The 19,233-nt window shown below is 43.1% G+C and overlaps 1 protein-coding gene across 1 annotated transcript; it reads left to right on the forward strand.

Moving 5' to 3' along the window:
* The first annotated feature begins 11,286 nt into the window (after window positions 1–11,286).
* Window positions 11,287–12,868, forward strand: LOC147886772 (protein LIGHT-DEPENDENT SHORT HYPOCOTYLS 5-like). Its single transcript, XM_087395465.1, has one exon. It carries the CDS (start codon window positions 11,774–11,776, stop codon window positions 12,416–12,418), a length of 645 nt encoding a protein of 214 aa, XP_087251591.1. The 5' UTR covers window positions 11,287–11,773; the 3' UTR covers window positions 12,419–12,868.
* The last annotated feature ends 6,365 nt before the right edge of the window (window positions 12,869–19,233 follow it).

A 19,233-nucleotide genomic window follows, 5' to 3' on the forward strand; every position in this document is an offset into this window, starting at 1 on the left:
TCAACACCCCCTGCTCCAAAATGCACGCTTCCATATTCCTCCATCTGGATCCTCCGTGCCTCCACGTGCTGCAGACTGGGGTCCTCCCTCGTTGACTTCATTGCCTTCTTCCACTCACGCTTGTGAGCGGTGTGGGGCGGGCCCCTTGGAGGTTGACTTGCCTCAAGCCTGGCAAGCTCCGCTAGTGCCTGCCTCTTAAGCGAAGATCTTTTATTGCTAAGTATCGTAACAATCTTTGACTTCCCCCATTTATCTGTGAACTGGCGATTGGGGGGGTTAGGATACCTAGAGCGAACAATAGCGAGGGTCTCATCAGCCAACCTCTTTGGGTGGTCTTTATAGTGGATAAAGCAATCTCTGTAATTGTTAGCAATTACAGAGCGCATGAAGGCCATCCCCCGCGCATCTATCAAGATGCCTCCTGTCTGAGTGATGTCATAATAAATCATACCATCACCCAGAGGCACGTCTAAATCATCTGAATCATCCTCCTCCTCACCGCCACATGGCCCAAAGCACTCCGCTCTCCCTGCTACTATGCCTGCTACTATGCCTGCTACTATGCCATGCATCCGCCACCGCTCTCCCTGCTACTATGCCTACTACCCTATCGTGTCAAGCTCGTATGCTGGCCACTTGTAGTTGGGGACTGCATGGGACTACGCTGACCACTCGTAGCTGGAGAACCGAGTCTCGACGGTTGGCGAGTACGTCGATGGCTCGCCGAGACAGAAGGACCTCCTGATGGCATGGGGGAAGGGGCATAAGACAGGATGGCAGAAGGGACATAAGATGGCATGGGGGAAGGGGCATAAGACGGTACGGGGGAAGGGGCATAAGAAGGGGCATAAGACGGCTGTGCTGACTCCGCTGGGGTGATCTTAGGCGGTGTGGGGTGGCTCGGAGTCTGTAGTGCCGACTCCTGGGGAGTGTTAAGGGTACCCGTCATATACCCGTATAACTCCGTAGGACTAGGAGGGTGCCCTAAAAGATTATATAAGTCCTTCCAAATTGATTCCCGGGGATCAGGCGAGCTAGAAGCGCTTCCTGGCCACATGTTGAACTGGAAAAAAGGAAAAAAATCTATTACTGATGAGCTGAGAAGAAAGGGGAAGAAAAAAGAGGCTCTGTCAGAGCGCGTCTATAGACCCGTCTGATTTGCGCGTCTATAGACACGTCTAACAGAGCGTTTAATAGTGCGTTTAACAGTGCGTCTAACAGTGCGTTTAACAGTGCATCTAATAGTGCGTTTAACAATGCGTCTAACAGTGCGTTTAAAAGTGTGTCTAACAGGGCATCTGTGTGAGCATCTATAGACGCGTCTGTGTGTGTCTGCAACAAGCCAGACACGCAGTTAGACGCGCCTGTAGACGCGCTTTTAGACGCACCCTGAGATGCGCCTATAGACGCGCTCCGACAGGCGAGATTTCTAAAAAGTCGAAAAGGACGTTGCGCCCGACACAAAAACGTGACGCTCATACCTAGATCTTGCGTTTCCTGGATGCGAGAAAGTACAAAACTGGAAAGAGCAAACTTCCAAACAAGAACAACTTCAAAAGGACTTACTTGGATAAAGGTATGGAAGGTTCTTCTTTCTTTTCCAAACTTGTTTCTTCTCCTTGTTCGTACTCCTCCTCACCTTTAGGCTTGGAAGTAAGTGTAGGTACGATCCCTTTCTCTTGAGTGAAAGCTTGGAACTGTGTATGGGAGGCTCTCTCTTAAGCTTCGAATCTATGGAACTGCTAATAAAGAAGGAAGGAAGCCGCTCGCGAAGTTTAAGTAATGTAAAGAAAAGCAAAGTGAGCGGCGCGCCGAAAAGCAGGTTTAAAAGCCGCGTCTAACATCGTGTCTATTAGCGCGTCTATAGGCACGTCTAACTACACAGAGTAGACGTGCATTTAGACGTGCCGTTAGACGCGATGTTAGACGCGACTATAGACGCGGCGATAGACGCAACACAGAGTTTAAATTATGCATTTGAAGAAGAGCAAATTTGGTGGGTTGTTTGTTTGTAGGATGTCTCCATCTTCAACAAGTAGCTCCAGTGAGGATGAATCCCTCCGTATCCACCATCGCGAAATGTGGTTGGAGCAAAAAATCAAATGTCTGTGTGATCGATGTCGAGGAAACATGTATCGTGCACGCAGGATTACACTCAATCATATCTCAAAGTATGGAGAATGGGATGTGACCATAAACAGGGTAAGGGTTTGTAAGTTAAGGTTGATTGAGATACCTATGGGTGTTCATATGTTTGAGTTATGATCCCGTTTTAATTTGATACAGGATGCAGTGCCACACCCGCACATGTTACCCTATGCCCATCATGAGGAGGCGAAGCGTCGGCGATATGAGGTGGGATCTTCAGGAGGGACCATTACGGATGCATGGAGTGATGGTGATAGTAGCCCTCCACCATTACCTCATGAAGCCGTGGAGGAGGAGGTGTTTGATGATATGGTGCGGGATTTATATGTCCATCAAGGGAGGGATAATAGCATGGAGCAGGATGATCTTTTTACCGCAGCATCGACTCCACCGTTTGAGGGGTGCACATTCTCTGTTCTACGTGCCTCCCTTGAGTTACTAAACTTGCAAACCATCTATGGATGGAGCAATGCAAGTTTGAATGCATTACTCAAGTAAGCTTTAAAGTCGATTTTGCAAACATGGTGAATTATGCTAGTGGGTCAATTACTCGAATGCTTTTCCTCGTTTATGGTCTTCACGTGCAAGCTATTGTGTAAAATGCTTCCAAGGGAGAATAAATTACCGACCTCAAGAGATATGGCAAGGCAACATGTGACCTCTCTTGGAGGATTAGATTACAAGCGCATCCATGCATGTGTCAACGATTGCGTTTTGTTTCATGGACTACATAAGGATGCAAGAGAGTGTCCTACTTGTGGAGAGGCAAGATATAGAGCAGATCTCAAAACCTTGGATGTGCCTCATAAGGTATTGCGACATTTTCCCATAATCCCTCGCATCCAACATATGTTCAAGTGCAAATCTATTGCAGAGCTCATGTCATGGCATTCCTCCCATCGATCAACCGATGGCAAGTGGAGAACTCCCGCGGACTCTCCTGCGTGGAAGCATATTGAAGACACATGGCCAAGCTTCAAGGAAGAACCTAGGTGCTTGAGACTTGGATTGGGTATGGACGGTGTGAACCCATTTGGTCTCAAAAGCACGTCTTACAGTGTATGGCCAGTGGTATTGGTGAATTACAATCTTCCACCCTCTATGGCTATTAAGAAAGGACATGTCATGCTGTCCCTTTTAATTCCAGGGAAACATAAAGTCAAAAATCCTGATGTTTATTTGGAGCCTTTGATTGATGAGCTAGAGATACTTTGGAGAGGTATCGAGATGCATGATGTGAGCAGGCCTCCCTCCTCACGAGACTTCAACTGCAAAGCAGTCTTGATGTGGACGATGCATGACTTCCCAGGCTATGACGAGTGTTCAGGTAAGCATTGCATTTTTTAATTATGAATAGGCAAAGGACGTGGCACCCTAAACCCACCTTCCACTCTTAATTGCATCTATTGTTCAGGTCTCACTACATCGGGTTACCATGCATGTCCTGTTTGTGGTCCTTCGCTAGTTGCCTCACGGGTAGACGCATTGAATAAGGTCATCTATGAGAATCACCATCGATTTCTCCCACCTGATCATCCTAGATATGTTGCCCCTTGGAATGAAGTCCTCCCACAATCACTCACCGCGGGAGATTGGATGAGAATTTGGGACGGTTCCACGACTCCTCCACCACTTGGCATGAGCCGGTAAGGGTTTGTAACTATTGGCTGGAAGTAAAGATTGGCTATATTGGTTGAAAGTAAAGATTGCACGCTAACACTTTATTTTGTTTAGATACTCCATCTTTTATCGTTTACCATATTGGTCCCACCTCAAGATCAATCACCTGCTTGATCCCATGCATATCTTCAAGAATGTGGCATCTACCATTTGGGAGCATTTGAATGGGACACGAGATTCGGCAGGCATAAGGGAGGATCTACGTACCACAGGGAGGATGCGTGAAGCTTGGCCTCAAGAGAGACCAAATGGGCGTGTTTTTTTACCTCGTGCACCGTGGATGTTATCAAAGCTAGAGATGGCGACGGTGAAGCGCGCTATTACTACAATTCGTACTCCCACTGGATGCATGAGGTGTTTGAAGGGAGCCTTTACAAAGAGCAAGAAAAGAGGTGTAGAGCAATTATATGGCTTGAAATCTCATGATTGGCAAAGATGCTCCAAGTAAGTATTTTATATGCATAATATCTTTTTCCTTTCAAATTTGTGAGTGAATAGCTATAAGCAACTAATCAACGACCTCCTCGCGGGTTCAGTTCATACTACCTACTAGCATTTCACGTAGTGCATCAAAGGACGTGAAAGATTGTATTTACAAGATGGGCAAGCTTGTGAGGTATGTGAGCTCAAAGGAAATAGATCCCACCACTCTTGAGAATGCTCGAGTTATGTCAGTGGAGGCGGTTTGTTTAGTGGAGGAGACATTTCCACGTTCTATTCTCACAAGCCAACTACATCTCATAGTACATTTGGTGGATGAGATTGCTATATGCGGTACTATACATGCACGATGGTTGTTTTTCCTTGAGCGCTTCATGAAGACGTTGAAGGGCTTCGTGAGACAAAATGCAAGACCCGAAGGTAGCATGGCCGAGGGTTGGTTGGTACAAGAGTCACTTGTATATATTTCTGAGTTTCTTATTGATGTGGATAGCTCTCTCCCACGACTATGGAGAGATGATGAAGACCTAAGGATGACCTCTATTGTGCCTTAAGGAAAAGGACACAACAAAGTAATAGACACGGAGTATCAACCTCTTTTGCGTGCTTAATAGTGATGTGATGAAAAGATGGGTGACAAGATACGAGGATGCAAAGGCAAGAAGACAAGAAGAAAGGGCCCTCTTTCGTACACACCACGGATCTCGTGTGCCATACCCTCAGCATCTAAGAGCACTTCCAAAGGATATTCATGTGGATTGGCTACTTGATGAAATGGAGAAAGCAGAGAAAGACGAGGGGATGCATATCACAATGGAAGAATGGGAGTATGCTAGGGGATGCATGAGCAAGGTCGGTATATAGAATGTTATGCATAAGTTAGGAGCTTTCAATAATTTAGATTGCTTATTTAATTGATTTTTTCTTGGTGTAGTGCACTATGTTCAATGCTATATGGTGTGAGGGCAAGCATTTTCGAACACAACGGATTGATGATAAGAGAAACACACAAGATTGCGGCGTCATTGCTAGCTTTGAGGGAGCCAATGGAGCCATGGATGATTATTGTGGCATAATCCAAGATATCATTATGCTTGACTTTCGACGCTTCTTTGTGTATGTTTTGGATGTAAAGTGGTTTAAGGACGTGGTGGAAAGAGGCCCTAATGCAACAATCAAACGCCATGCAAGTGGCTTTGTAACTATTGACTCCACAAAGTTTTGGCAAAGTAGGAAGGACACACTAGTACTACCGCAACAATGTGAACAGGTACTGTGCACACACATAAAAATACTCGCTTTTAAATATTTGATGCAAGAAAAGTAACATGATTGTATTTGTGTTTGAATTAGGTTGTCTATCAACCAATGGTGGATAATAATAGATGGTGGCATTTCATACCTATTATGCCACGTTCCAAAGTGATGTATAGTACATTTACTAATATGGAGCGTATGGAGGATGATCATGGCCATGGACGTGATGATGACCGTGATACAAGAGAGGAGGATGATCATGAGATAGGAGATATAGATATTGAGGCCATTACCCGTGAGGACGAGCCTACCATTGGAGATGCTGATTTCGATGAGCACATGAGTGGCACAAGTAGTAGTGGGTTGAATGTATTTGTAGATCTAAACACTTGTTTGGATTTTGAAGTAGATAGTTTGGCAAGGGTTGATCTCATTGAGGATGAGATTGAACCGTAGCCCCACAATTGATATTGGCAAAACTATTTTACAGATTGTCTCATTCTCCTCATCTCACTTAATTCTTGTATATGTGGGCTTGCAAAAAATTATGTGCTTTGGTAATCATGGGCAATGTTTGGAAAGAAATGATGTACACCAAAATCTCACTTTCTGTATTCTCTGGAGCGCGTCTATTTATGCGTCTAAATGCACGTATGATTCTCAGTGTAAACGTGCAAATAAACGCGCAAATAGACGCGCAAATAGACGCGCTAATAAACGGGATGTTAGACGGGCCCGTATTTTCTCAGGTCAAACGCGCAAATAGATGCGGTGATTTACGCGCAAATAGACGAGCGTTTAGCCGCGCATTTAGACGTGCCCGTAATTTCTCTACTAAAGCAATGCCTATAGACGCGCCCGCTATTTTGCGCGTCTACCAAGCGCGTCTATAGTTGCTTTGTGTTGTTGTGTCACAGATAAATGGGCCAAGTCAAAGATTGTTATGATACTTGCCAATAAAAGATCTTCGCTTAAGAGGTAGGAACTAGCTGAGATTGCCAGGAGAGAGGGAGTTCAACCACCAAGGGGCCAGCCCCACACCACTCATAAGCGTGAGTGGAAGAAAGCAATGAAGTTAGCGAAGGTGACGGATACCAGTCTGCAACATGTGGAGGCATGAAGGATCCAAATGGAACAATATGGAAACGTGCATTTTGAAGCAGGAGGTGTTGAATCACGGGGGGCCTAATTTGTAAGTATTATATTATGTTTATGTGGTTTATTAGGAGGTTGTTTCTTTGTACTAACCCCTCTGCAAATTGTGTCATCTTGTAGCTTGATATCGTGGGCAGGTACCCTACTCCTGTTGAGATAGCCTACCACCGCCACCATCATAGAGGAGATACATGGAGGCACTTCTATGATCACGGGTTGATTACTGAGGAGCAGTATATCCAGGCTACTAGAGCGCCCCCCAGGTATTTAAAAGTAATTAAATAATGCCATTATTGTAAATAAAGATTTGATTTTTCATACATTGATACAAGTTGTCCCTCGTTTACAGGGCCCTAGGGCTGATCAGGAGAAAGAAGATGAGGAAGAAGGAAGCGAAGAAGGGAGTGAGGATGCGGAGAACATAGATTAGTCGTACAAGTAGTGCTAGCTACTCTTTTTTATACTTAAAGCCATTGGCTTGCCTTCGTGCTACTCTTGTATATACACTCCTCTTATTTTTTGTACTTGAAGCCATAGGTTGTGGCTTGGCTTCGTGCTATATGTACATACAAGCACTTTTTGGGCTATGAATTAATATACACTCCTTTTATTTTTTTGGCTTTCAATTTCCTTGTGCAACGTTCTATCAATGAATGCCTTGTGAACTAAACGTTTTGGAGTTGTAATGTTTTATTCGAAATTGTAATCGTCGGCTATAGACGTGCTTGTAATCATGCTAATTAAAATGCGCTTGGCTGTAAGAATTGAATTGCACAATGTGGAAATGGCATTCTTGTAACCACATAGCACACACAACATACACAACATTCTGTTCAACCACACATAATTCTACTTTTATTAAACAAAAAGATTCTACAGAGCATCTATAAGCGTGTCTATGTATGCATCTTTCTATTTTTTTAAAATTTCTACAGAGCGTCTAAAAGCGCATCTATCGACATGTTTGTATGTTATATAGATGCACCTATAGATGTGGGTCAAGTTAAGAAAATGCGTCTGTGTGCATGTCTATGGGTGCTTTGTGTTATTGTGTAGCATGCCAAACACGTCTATCTCCAACTCTATACCGAGTTGATCTCCTATGTCATCATTGTACTTTGACATAGTATGTTCACCTAACTTCTTCAATAAAGTGTGGTGATTCTTGATGATTGTCATCTTCTTCCTCAATATTGTGATCACCATCTTCCTCGCATACGATGTCATTATGTGCATCTTCCTCTTGGCTCATATTGTGATCTTCATCTTCTTCGCTAGATCCATCTGGATCAATTGGATCCGGCATTGGTAGTGGCATCTCCATATCCACATCTCTATCTTAAAAAATTTGCTTACTTCGTGGTGTAACGGATCACATACCACCATCTTCGATCAGAACGATCCGGATGAATTTATTGCACATCATGACATTGTAAATAGCAGGTGGTGGAGCGATGTGTGCTAGTTGCTGATGAAGTTATAAATTTTTCCAAGGACATCCACACGAACAATTGCACCGGTGGCAATTTCTCAACAAGACACTGAAGAGGCTGCATAGCAAGATGATTAGTACCAAGGTAGTGAGGATGGAGACCGTGAGACCAACATGATCATGAGACGGTTGAGTGTTTGAAGAATATCGATTTGTAAAAACCAAATGATTAAAATCATTCAAAATTTTAGAATATCGTAACATTTAAATGCATTACTAAAAACTATTGTTACAAAGACAATAACAAAGACAACATGCATCTCGTGCTTGTTGAGAATATGTAGCAGAGATGCGGGCATTGCTCCTCGTATGCATTTTCAATGTCTTGCCTATGTCCGGACTGTTGGAGAAATGCATTCAAGCGATTCAACTTAGCAAGGAGCCGCTCGTTCTCACTCATCACTTGTCGATATTCAAATATAGAATCAAGAACTATGATGCTTGGAAACGTTAGGTCTTCCCTTGCCGCACTTTCTAGTGCTAGATGAAGAGGATATGAAAGTCTTTATAAGATGTTACATTAAATTTTGTAATCTATAAATTTCATATTCATTAAAAAACATACAAATTTAGCTTATTTTTAAGATTTTTTTTGTTTTTTTAAAGGAGAGTTCTATTCTTTTCCAATTTTGATTCAAAAGTACTCGTAAAAATGACTTTGGAGAGCACACTTGTCCAAAATTAATGAAATGGGTGTTAGTTGTAATCACCCTAAATGGACACATAGAAGTTATCAAGGAAATTGTTACTGTAAATTATGGAAACCTTGCTTGTTGGTCGAGTTGGGGGTAGAATAGAGGGAAATTATAAGCTTAATCTAAGTTTGAGAGTTGTTGAGTTGTCTTTTTTGTGGAGTTAGCTATGAGTAGGTGCAAGGTTGAACCATTGACCAAGTGCATTCTTAACTCAACATAGTCTATCTATAAATAGAAAAGTTGTAGGGATTGTTGACTTTGGGTTAGGGGGAATGCCTAAGAGGTGGTGTGAAGGCCTAATGTGAGTACGTGCATTATAAAGTATATGAGGCCAATTGTGCATTGAAAAAGTCTACCAATTTGATGCAGAGTGGTCAAAAATATTTTTGTAATCGAATTCCACATGACTAATAGAAAAGCTTGATCATGGTGGAGCTATTGGTAGACTATGGTTGAGTATGAGGGAGGATCAATACAAATCTATTGTACAGTTAGAGACATTAACCCAATAAACATAAAGATATATTTATCATTATGTGTACATGCAAGGGTTCCCTAGGCATGGTACATTTAGGGAATATTATTTATTAAGTGTCATAATTTTCTAGAGCCTATGCTGATCTGATGTTAGGTTATAATATCCAAAGTTTCTCATACATACCCAACTTTTTTGCCTATAATATTTATAATGCCAAACTTTTGTAGAACTTCAAACACTTCTCTAAAAACTATTTGTGTTCATATGGGGGTCCTAAAGCAATGCTTATGATCATTACTTAAAGCAACGCTTATGATCATTACTTTTAGAAAATGTAAACACGACCGACCCACATGCAAGTTATTCCGCTTACATCGAAAATTATGCGAACACATGGGATTGTGTCTGTTGAATTGAGATATTGAAGTCCAATATAATAGAATCTTTTTGAGACATTTAAGTTCACAGCCTTAAAATCGATATGATACCTAGTTCATATGCTCGTAAGCACTGACGTCATGTGTAGTTACTAGTGTATTCCTTAAAGATCTAGTTAGCCTTTTTGAGTTTATAAGATCACAAAAGAAACACCATTTAACTTGTAGTTATGTAAAACAAACTTCTGAATTGTTTCTAAGCTCTATAAAATGGAACCTATTGATGGTTTCCATATTGCTCCTATTTTGGAAAGGTGGGACGTTGTCTTATCTTTGAATCCCTAGAGTGAAATTCTCTCTCTCTCTCTCTCTCTCTCTCTCATATATATATGTGTGTGTGTGTGTGTGTGTGTGCCCCTCTTGACCTCTTATTGTTTAAAGCAGGTCATGGCAACTGTAAAAGAAAAGTAGGTCATGACAAGGAAGTAATGGATGATGTATACATGATTGACGGGATCCTTTTCGCTAGGTATAATGAGGGCTAAGTGAGAAAATTTGTTAAACAAAACATGATGTGGATGCTCTAGAATTGTTCATTGACAATTATTTGACATGCATTGAAGAATCTAGGCAAAATCAATTTATAACTACTATAGTGTCATAATACGTTTTTAAGTGCAATAATAGCCCTTCACACTAAAACGTGTTAAATAAAGTTTTGTGAGGAAACTATGTCGAATTTACATAAAGACACACATTATTGTGACCTAAGGTAAAGTGATCGACATTGGCATAATGCATTCCACTAGTGTAGTGATGGGGAACAAATTAGTCTTGGCATGCTTTCAAAGCATCCTATAGTCGCCTACAATCTCTGTAATGGTACAAATTAGTCTTGGCATGCTTTCAAAGTATCCTATAGTCGCCTACAATCTCTGTAATGGTAGATTGTGTGCTAGCTTGTCAAAACAACTCTCTCACTCTCTCTCTCTCTCTCTCTCTCTCTCATTGTTCTTTCAACATAGAGAGGTATTACATGTAAATATTAAAATTGACAAACTCTTTGTACAAATTTAGACACTATGAACAAAAGTGGTGTGAGAGTTCAATGAGCTAGAAGGTGTTTAAAGATGTGCCTCGAGCTAGAAGGTATCTAGATGGAAGTTGCATACCAATGAATGCAAAGGAGGGAGATCTAAATAATGGGATGTAAATAATGGGATCCTAAAATTCTTGAAGGAAGCTTTGATATGGACTGTAGACAGATCGTGTATGACGAGAGGTGGCCACTTTATTCAATGTGAAGTGTGAAGTGGCGCGGGGGGGGCAGGGTGCTTTTGGGCGACGTGACGTTGAGGGCGAAAGGTGGTCGTAATTTGTAAGGACTGCTGCTGCCCACTGGACTAACCACCATGGTAGAATTGCTGGCACGGGGGCCCCTGACCAATGCAAGTGCGACTAGATGGGGGACGGGTCCCACCACCACACACAACTAGTAGCTCTAGCCTCTCAGCTCTCTCTCTCTCTCCCAGTCCAAGTCCCAGCCAGCCGGCCGCCTCTCTCTTCTACCGACAGCTCCTTTCCTTTGCTTTGCCCCCTGCACCTCTTCATCACCTCCTCCTCCTCCTCCTCCTCAAAATCCTACACACACACACACACACACACACACAGTCATCGTCCCTACGGCCTCCATTTTGCCACCCATCACCCATCATCCTCATCCTCTCTCTCCTCCCTCCCCCTGCCGCCCCTGTCAACACGATCTAGCGTTCCCCCCTCATTCACCAGATCTCGCCCCCCTGCCATGGCCTTCACGCCACACTCCCCTTCTTTAAATCAACTCAGCTCACAGTCCATGCGTCGGCGCTACTAAGCCCTAACTCTTCCACCCGTCTTTCACACTTCCGATCTCTCTCTTGCCTGCATCTTGAGCTCATGACAATATGACGCCTCTCATCATGTGTACTACGTCCTTGCTACTGTGAAACGCTTCAGGAGAAATCGTGCCCGTTTTAAGCTCTTCTTCCATATAGTTTATCAGCATCCACCCATGAACGGGGGATTGGACGCAGGTGGATCGCTTGCCACTGCCGGAACTTTTATGAACGCATCAATGCAGCCCTCCAACACCAATACCGCCAGGCAGGAAATGATGTCCGCAGATCAAGAGCCTGCTGCCGCCGCCGCTACTATGGCTGCACCTAGTCGCTACGAATCTCAGAAACGGCGGGATTGGAACACGTTTGGGCAGTATCTCAGGAATCATCGTCCACCACTGGCACTCGGAAAATGCAGTGGAGCTCATGTACTTGAATTTTTACGGTATTTAGACCAGTTTGGAAAGACGAAGGTGCATGCGCAGGGTTGCCCTTTCTTTGGTCATCCGCACCCCCCCGCTCCATGTGCTTGCCCACTCCGCCAGGCTTGGGGAAGTTTGGATGCGCTCATCGGTCGTTTGCGTGCAGCCTTTGAAGAGCACGGCGGAAAGCCCGAGTCCAATCCTTTCGGCGCTCGGGCCGTTCGCCTCTACTTACGAGAAGTGCGAGAGATGCAAGCCAAGGCACGAGGCATTGCTTATGAGAAAAAGAAGCGCAAGCGGCCGACTCAACCGGCGGCTGCAGGTCCGGCGCTCCCACCTGATCATCAACAATCCGTCGCAGGTCCGAGCTCGCTTACCATACCAAGCTTCAACTGATTATACTGATCGTTGAAAGGGCATATTTCATAAACTATACGCCTAGAAGGCAACAAATAGCTGCATACAATAAGAAGAACATCGAAGTACAATTGCTGGCGGCAGGTTTTTCTTCAGGTACTAGAGCTTTATCTGCTTAAATCTTGGAATTATGATGATCAAAGCAGCAGCCATAAAAGTAAAATTCCGTATAAGAGGTACCCTAAAACACAGAATTGCATGCCGGAATAAAGCGCATGCTTTGTTCGGGAACTTTCGGTTTGCTTGCAGCAGCAACCCTCTTAGATTGGTTTGCTTGCAGCAGCAACCTCCCAACGTTCCTCTGAGATTGTGAATTTATAGGTCGCTCAGAAGGTTTGGTTTTTCATGTAAAGTCATATAGCTCATAATCTGTAAATTTTCAACGAGATACATTTTCCATGTCAACGTGGAAGAGTTCTTAGTGTGCAATGTCGATGCTTTTACACTAACTTTTGCATTAGAGTGCCTTTCTTAGTTAGATACGCATGAAAGCAGATGGCAATCATAGGAAGCTCCAATACAATGTCAATACTTGCTTCACATAAACCTTCACATACTCTTGCTTTGTTGATTAAATGGTAATTGATGAAGAGAGATAGCTTAAGTGAGTTGAGATAGTTCTTTTTTGAGATACTTGGTATGAGTTTATACATGTTAGTATAGCTAGAGTATAGCTATATAAAGCAAATATTCCTTAAGCAAGTATCACCAATCATGTCCTTACTATTTATCGTCAACATATCTATTTAAATGCTCTCAAAATAACTGAGGAGTGATTAATGCGTTGGAAGCCTAGTAGGACATTGCATGATTTCGTGTACAAATAAAAATCACATGTATTGTGTGAAATGCCTTTTGGAATAGTATTTTTGGTTTCGCGGCAACATTCCCATAAGTCTATGAATGATTCGGGCCCTTTTTAAGCATTTATCAATCTTAAAATGTTCATACAAAAGGTTGCATATTGTGCTCTTACTGGAAAAGATTATGTCATTTCAAATCATAACTTTCTCTTTGATTTTTTCTATGGACTTAATAATTTTTAGCCTCCATGTGCTCTCAAAATGTCTATTCTTTCTTATTTTTATGACATTTGTGGACTTTTTCATTATTGTTTAAACATGCTTGGTAAGCACCCCTTAGATCTCCTCATATGAGACGTGTTTATATAGAAACTCATGATCCCTTGACCTTAGTTGTAAAATTATGAATCTTTTCTCTTCCTTGATCTATGTACAATGTCCAAAGTTTTTGGGTCGATATTTGACATTGCTACAGCCAACAAACTCTATGTGACTTACTTGCGTAGTATCAGCTTTAGATATTAAACTATTTAGACTATGTCCTCAAGGCTATAGTTATGTGTGTGGGTGTGTCTATTATGTGTGCATGTGCACGTGTGTATGTGTGTGTGTGTGTGTGTGTGTGTGTGTGTGTGTGTGTGTAGTCATGTTTGTGTGTGCACGTGTGCGTGCATGTGTGTGCCCATAAACATGAATGCACGTGCATGCGTGCGTGCGTGTGTGTGTGTGTGTGTGTGTGTGTGTGTGTGTAGCTTCAAGATAAAAATTGTCATTACTCCTTCATGGTTGTCAACTTTGCGTTCCCCTACATTTTTGCATATACTTGCGTTGGACCCCTCTACATTTTCTTTACAAGCTAATTCTATAGCTTCTTTAGACCTGCAGGTTCCCTCCACTATGCTAATGCAGCTATATGCTATTCCATTGTAGGCATTTACTATTCTGTTGTAGTCATCTAGTGTTCTATTACAAACTTAAACCGTTTCATTGCAGCCTTCTATCATTCCATTATAGCCTTAATTTGTTATCTTGTCTATCCTTTTGTCTACTACAGTATCTCTGGTACCTTTAGGCCCCCAAAATCCATTCATTTTTTAGTTGTTCAAAGCACTGCCTACTTTAATCTTGATAGCTTCTAATGGGCTTAACTTTCTTAAATTGCTCTCAACCTAATAAGGTAGTTAAGTTGCCTAATTTTGCAAAATTTCCCTCATCAACATTGCAGTGACATATTATTTGCCATCTATGTGAGGAATCTATCTCGTAGGCTCAAGATCTAGGGTTGCTACTATGTCAAGCTCTCCCTCCATAGTCTCTTTTTGAGAGTATCTATCAAGTGCACCAACATGGCATTTGTGTTTATTTCATGGGACGCATCATTAATCCGTTATCATTGCACTCGTGGTCATTTGCAAAAGTTGGTGTTGACCCGATCTATTCCTTTGTGTTCCTTTTCTGCTATGCACGTTCTGCTGATGTGGATATTATGTTGGTAAATATGGCAAGAGTCCATGGTGCAAGGATTTTTGCATATATTATGCCTTGGGATCCTCTTTTCAACCCAACTAAGAATCTTATGTGTATTTATCCAGTCTGGGTCACTTTGGAGGCCTTGCTGGTACCTCTCTCCCAAATTTTTTCTTTGGGGGTCACTTATAAATACATATGTAAGTGTATCACATGGGTTCAACAGAAGGAGTTTTTCAAATCTTCTTTTTACATATTTTTCACTTACAAAAGGTTATCATAGAAAGGGGGGTATTCATAGATTCAATAGAAAAAGGTTATTCATGACAAATGCACAAATAAAAGGTTTTACAAATAGGCCTTAAGCACACGTGATATATAGGGTTTATACATATAGTGACCTCCCCCCCTGTCCCTCTGAGCATATTTCTGTAAGAAAATAATACAACGTCTGTGCTCAATAGATAACAGAATCTTATATGCAAGAGAGAAAACAAGATAGTATGGAGAATCAAAAATTTGATTACTGTAGAACTGATACAATAGATGGCGCTGCCTCCCAACCGTGTGCTCCTGTGAAAGAAGCTTTGATGGCGTGCTGGAAATAGTAGAAGACGGAGGCTGGATGCTAAGGAATAAGGGTTGCTATAGCCAGTGATGAAATGGGCTTCACGGGCTTGGTCTTATATAGCCACCAGTCGTAGTCAGTTAGGCTCAATTGGGTGACCAACCCAGTCCACCCAAAATGATCGACTGGGAGTTGGTCCCGAAATAGGCCACCGACCATACGATAGAACCGGTGTGCAAAATAGAGCAACTAACCTACAGTCTCCGTTCGGCCTAGAGCCATCTGGGATCATCTGAGGCTCCAAACGGGCCCCGCAACCTGAGAGTGGGCTGCCCCGAGAAATGCTCCATCTACCCTCAGTGCGGTCAGTCAAGGGATGCCTTCCCGCACTTGCATGTAGACTAGTTGGTGGTGTGCCAACTCTATTTGAAGCTGTCCAGCCATCAGGCCACACATGGCCCCCATCTGGTGTCCAAACTAGGACCTACCGGATAAACAAGCTGCTCAAATGCCTTCTCCTCATATGGGGGGCTTACAAGTAGAGTTAGCTGGTTCCCGTGTAGTTACACGAGAGTGGAGCATTGATATCTAACACCCCCCCTCAATGTCCACCCGCAAGTAAACTTACTTTTTCAGCCCAATGCCAAGTCGATGAAGATGCCTCTCCAGTAAGTCTCTTCCAAGAGCCTTCGTGAAGATGTTCGCAGCATTCTCTATAGTCGAACAGTACACCAAGTCAACCTCTCCATCCATAATGAGCTCGCATACAAAGTGATATTGAATCTCAATGTGTTTTGTATGAGCATGGAACACTGGGTTCTTTGCAATTGCCATGCAACTTTGATTGTCACATGATAATTGCGTAGGCTTGTTTTGCACTGCACCCATGTCCCCCAAAATCCTCCTCAACCACACTGCCTCGCAAGAAGCAAAGCATGCAGATTTGTACTTGGCCTCGGTAGAAGAAAGAGCAACTGTGGGTTGCTTCTTGCTGACCCATGACACAACTCTAGATCCAAGTGAGAAATAGTACCTTGTCACTGATCTCCTGTTGTCCACGTCTCCTGCCCAATCCGAGTCATAGAATTCGGTCAAGATGTTGCCCTTGGTATAGGTGATGCCATAATTAAGTGTGCCTTTGATGTATTTTAGCACCCGCATCCCTGCCCTCTAATGGTTCTCCCGGGGCTTATTCGTCCACCAGTGGTGATGAATCCTCATTCGAGATCTTCACATCAACCTCCATAGGGGTATCAACTGTCTTGCACTCAGTCATGCCAAATGCCTTTAGTACCTCTCCAGCATACTTCAGCTGTGAAATGAAGATCTGTTTCGGCTCCTGCCAAACTTCAATCCCCAAACAGAAATGCATCAGTCCAAGGTCTGTCATTTCAAACTCTCTTCCTAGCAAATGCTTCGTCTACGAGATCTTCTCTTCATGGTTTCTTGTTATGACAAGGTCGTCCACATAAAGGACCATGATCATACACCTGCCTCCTTCTCTGAAGATATACAAATTTGCATCAGATGGGCTTCTCCTGAACCTGTTTTGTAGAAAGTAGGCATCAATTCACTGGTACCACGCTCGTGGGGCCTATTTTAGCCCGTAAAGTGCCTTCTTAAGTTCGTAGACTTTACCTTCTGAACTGGGGATCTCAAAACCTGGTGGTTGTTCCACGTATACCTCCTCCTTGAGATCTCCATTTAGAAAGGTGGATTTCACATCCATCTGAAACACAGGCCAACTTCCCTAGGCAGCTAAAGCCAAAACACTATGAATTGTGGTTAGTCGAGCTGTGGGAGCAAAATTATCTTGATAATCAAAACCATGTACCTGTGCAAATCCTTTTGCCATGAGTCGAGCCTTGTACTTATCCAATGTGCCGTTGGACTTGTACTTGGTCTTGTCACCCACTTGGTTCCGATTACCTTGCATTTTGGTGGTTGTTCCACAAGGTCCCAAGTGTTGTTCTTCATTATGGAGCCATACTCTGACTACATAGCCTCCATCCACCTATCATCACCCTGTGCCTCTTCAAGACACTTGGGTTCATCTCCCTTGAAGATCCAGAATCTGTGCACCATTCTTATATTGAATTGAACTTTGAGGTCTCGATCCGTGATCACGGAAATGGACAACAAGTTCCTCTTGATATCTGGCACATAAAGAACATCGGACAACTATTTTACAACTCCATCTGACTTGGGAGCAATCGTACCTTTTCCTTTTGCTGGACATTTTGCATCATTGCCGACTGCTACCAGGATGCCATTCCCTACCGGCTATAGAGAGGTATACCAATCCTTCTGACTGGTCATGTGACGCGATGCGCCACTGTCAATGATCCACGGTTCATCCGCAGGTACTTGAACTACCTCCGTGCAAATCTCCTCAATTGCGACGAATAGCTCTGCTGGTACTGCCTATGCACTGTTGTTGGACTCTTTCTTTACTCCGTTCTTCTCATCTGCAATCTTCTTTCGGCACTCATTCTGCTTGTCCCTGCCTTGTTGCAATAGAAGCACGTGATCTTCTTCTTTCTCTTTTTATCATCAGAAGAAGATGGGTTACCAGAGTCCTTACCCTTACCTTCCTTTGATCTGGTCCCGAAAGCCGAATCTTCTCCAGTCCTCATCTTTTGATGCATCTCCTCCTCCAAAAGCATCGCGCTAAAATCCTCAAAGTTGAGGGGCGGATTTCTTTTCTATGTATTCAACGCCATAACAAGACTGTTGTACTTTGGTGGGAGAATCCGTATGCACCTTCGTGCTAGATTCTCACTGGTGATGGTGATGCCAATCGCAGTCATTTGATCGTGCAGATTCTTCACCCTGGTGATGAACTTCTCTGCCACTTCAGACTGAGACAACTTCTCGTTTGCGAGTTGAGTCTCCAGATTTTGAATCCGCATCTGATTCGTGGTCTCGTACTGATTTTTCAAGACCGTCCATGCCTCCTCCGCTGTGGTGACATGTTGAATTAATGCCATGTTGGAATCCTTAACACTGCAGACAATAGAACACAACGCATCTGCATTTCTTCTTGTCCACGCAAGAATCTCATCCGTAGTTGGTAGTAATCTATTGTCCTGCATTGGCTGGATCCAGTCTCGCAACCAGCCTCACATCCACCCCAGTAAGAGTGTCCCAAAGCTCGTATGCGCTTAGGATGGTCTTCATCTTGAACTTCCAGAGTGGATAGTTAGAGCCGTCCAACTTTCCGCTTTTGCCGAACGGTGGGATTCGCAGTCTTGTGGGCTGGGCCATCTCTCACAATCTACTCGCAAGCAGAAAACACACTACCAAATCTTCTTGCTAGAGTCCAGGCTCTAATCTCGGGGGGGTCACTCATCATATGTAACCCTATCATGTGAGTTCGACAGAAGGATATTTTCTATTCCTAAAATTTACAGAAATAAATATACATAAGGGACTATTTAAAATAATTTTGGAAAAAATTTACAGATTTGTATAGAAAAGGGGTACATTTTATTAATGAAAAAATTTACAGATAAGGGATTTTAAATATAGGCCTTGAACGCACGTGATATAGAGGGTTTATACATAGTGACCCCCCCCGAGGCTCTAATACCATGTAATAAAATAATAATACGTCTGTGCTCAACAGATAATAGGATCTCGTACGCAAGAGAGACAACAAGATAGTATGGAAAATAAAAAATTTGATTTCTATAGAACTAATACAATAGATGGCGCTGCCTCCCAACCGTGCGCTCCTGTGAAAGATGCTTCCATGGCGTGCTGGAAATAGTGGAAGACGGAGGCTGGATGCTAAGGAATCAGGGTTGTTGTAGCCAGTGATGAAATGGGCTTCACGGGCTTGCTTTTATATAGCCACCAGTCATAGTCAGTTAGGCTCAATTGGGTGACCGACTTAGTCCGCCCAAAATGGTCGACTCGGTCCCAAAATAGGCCACCGACCATACGATAGAACC

This window comes from Dipteris shenzhenensis, chromosome 24 (assembly GCF_047967505.1).
Source record: "Dipteris shenzhenensis isolate YYH24624 ecotype China chromosome 24, Dip_SZ_1.0, whole genome shotgun sequence".
Taxonomy (NCBI): domain Eukaryota; kingdom Viridiplantae; phylum Streptophyta; class Polypodiopsida; order Gleicheniales; family Dipteridaceae; genus Dipteris; species Dipteris shenzhenensis.

Coding starts and splice junctions, on each gene's coding strand:
- LOC147886772 (XM_087395465.1), top strand. CDS start 11,774: ATGAACGGGGGATTGGACGCAGGTGGATCGCTTGCCACTGCCGGAACT.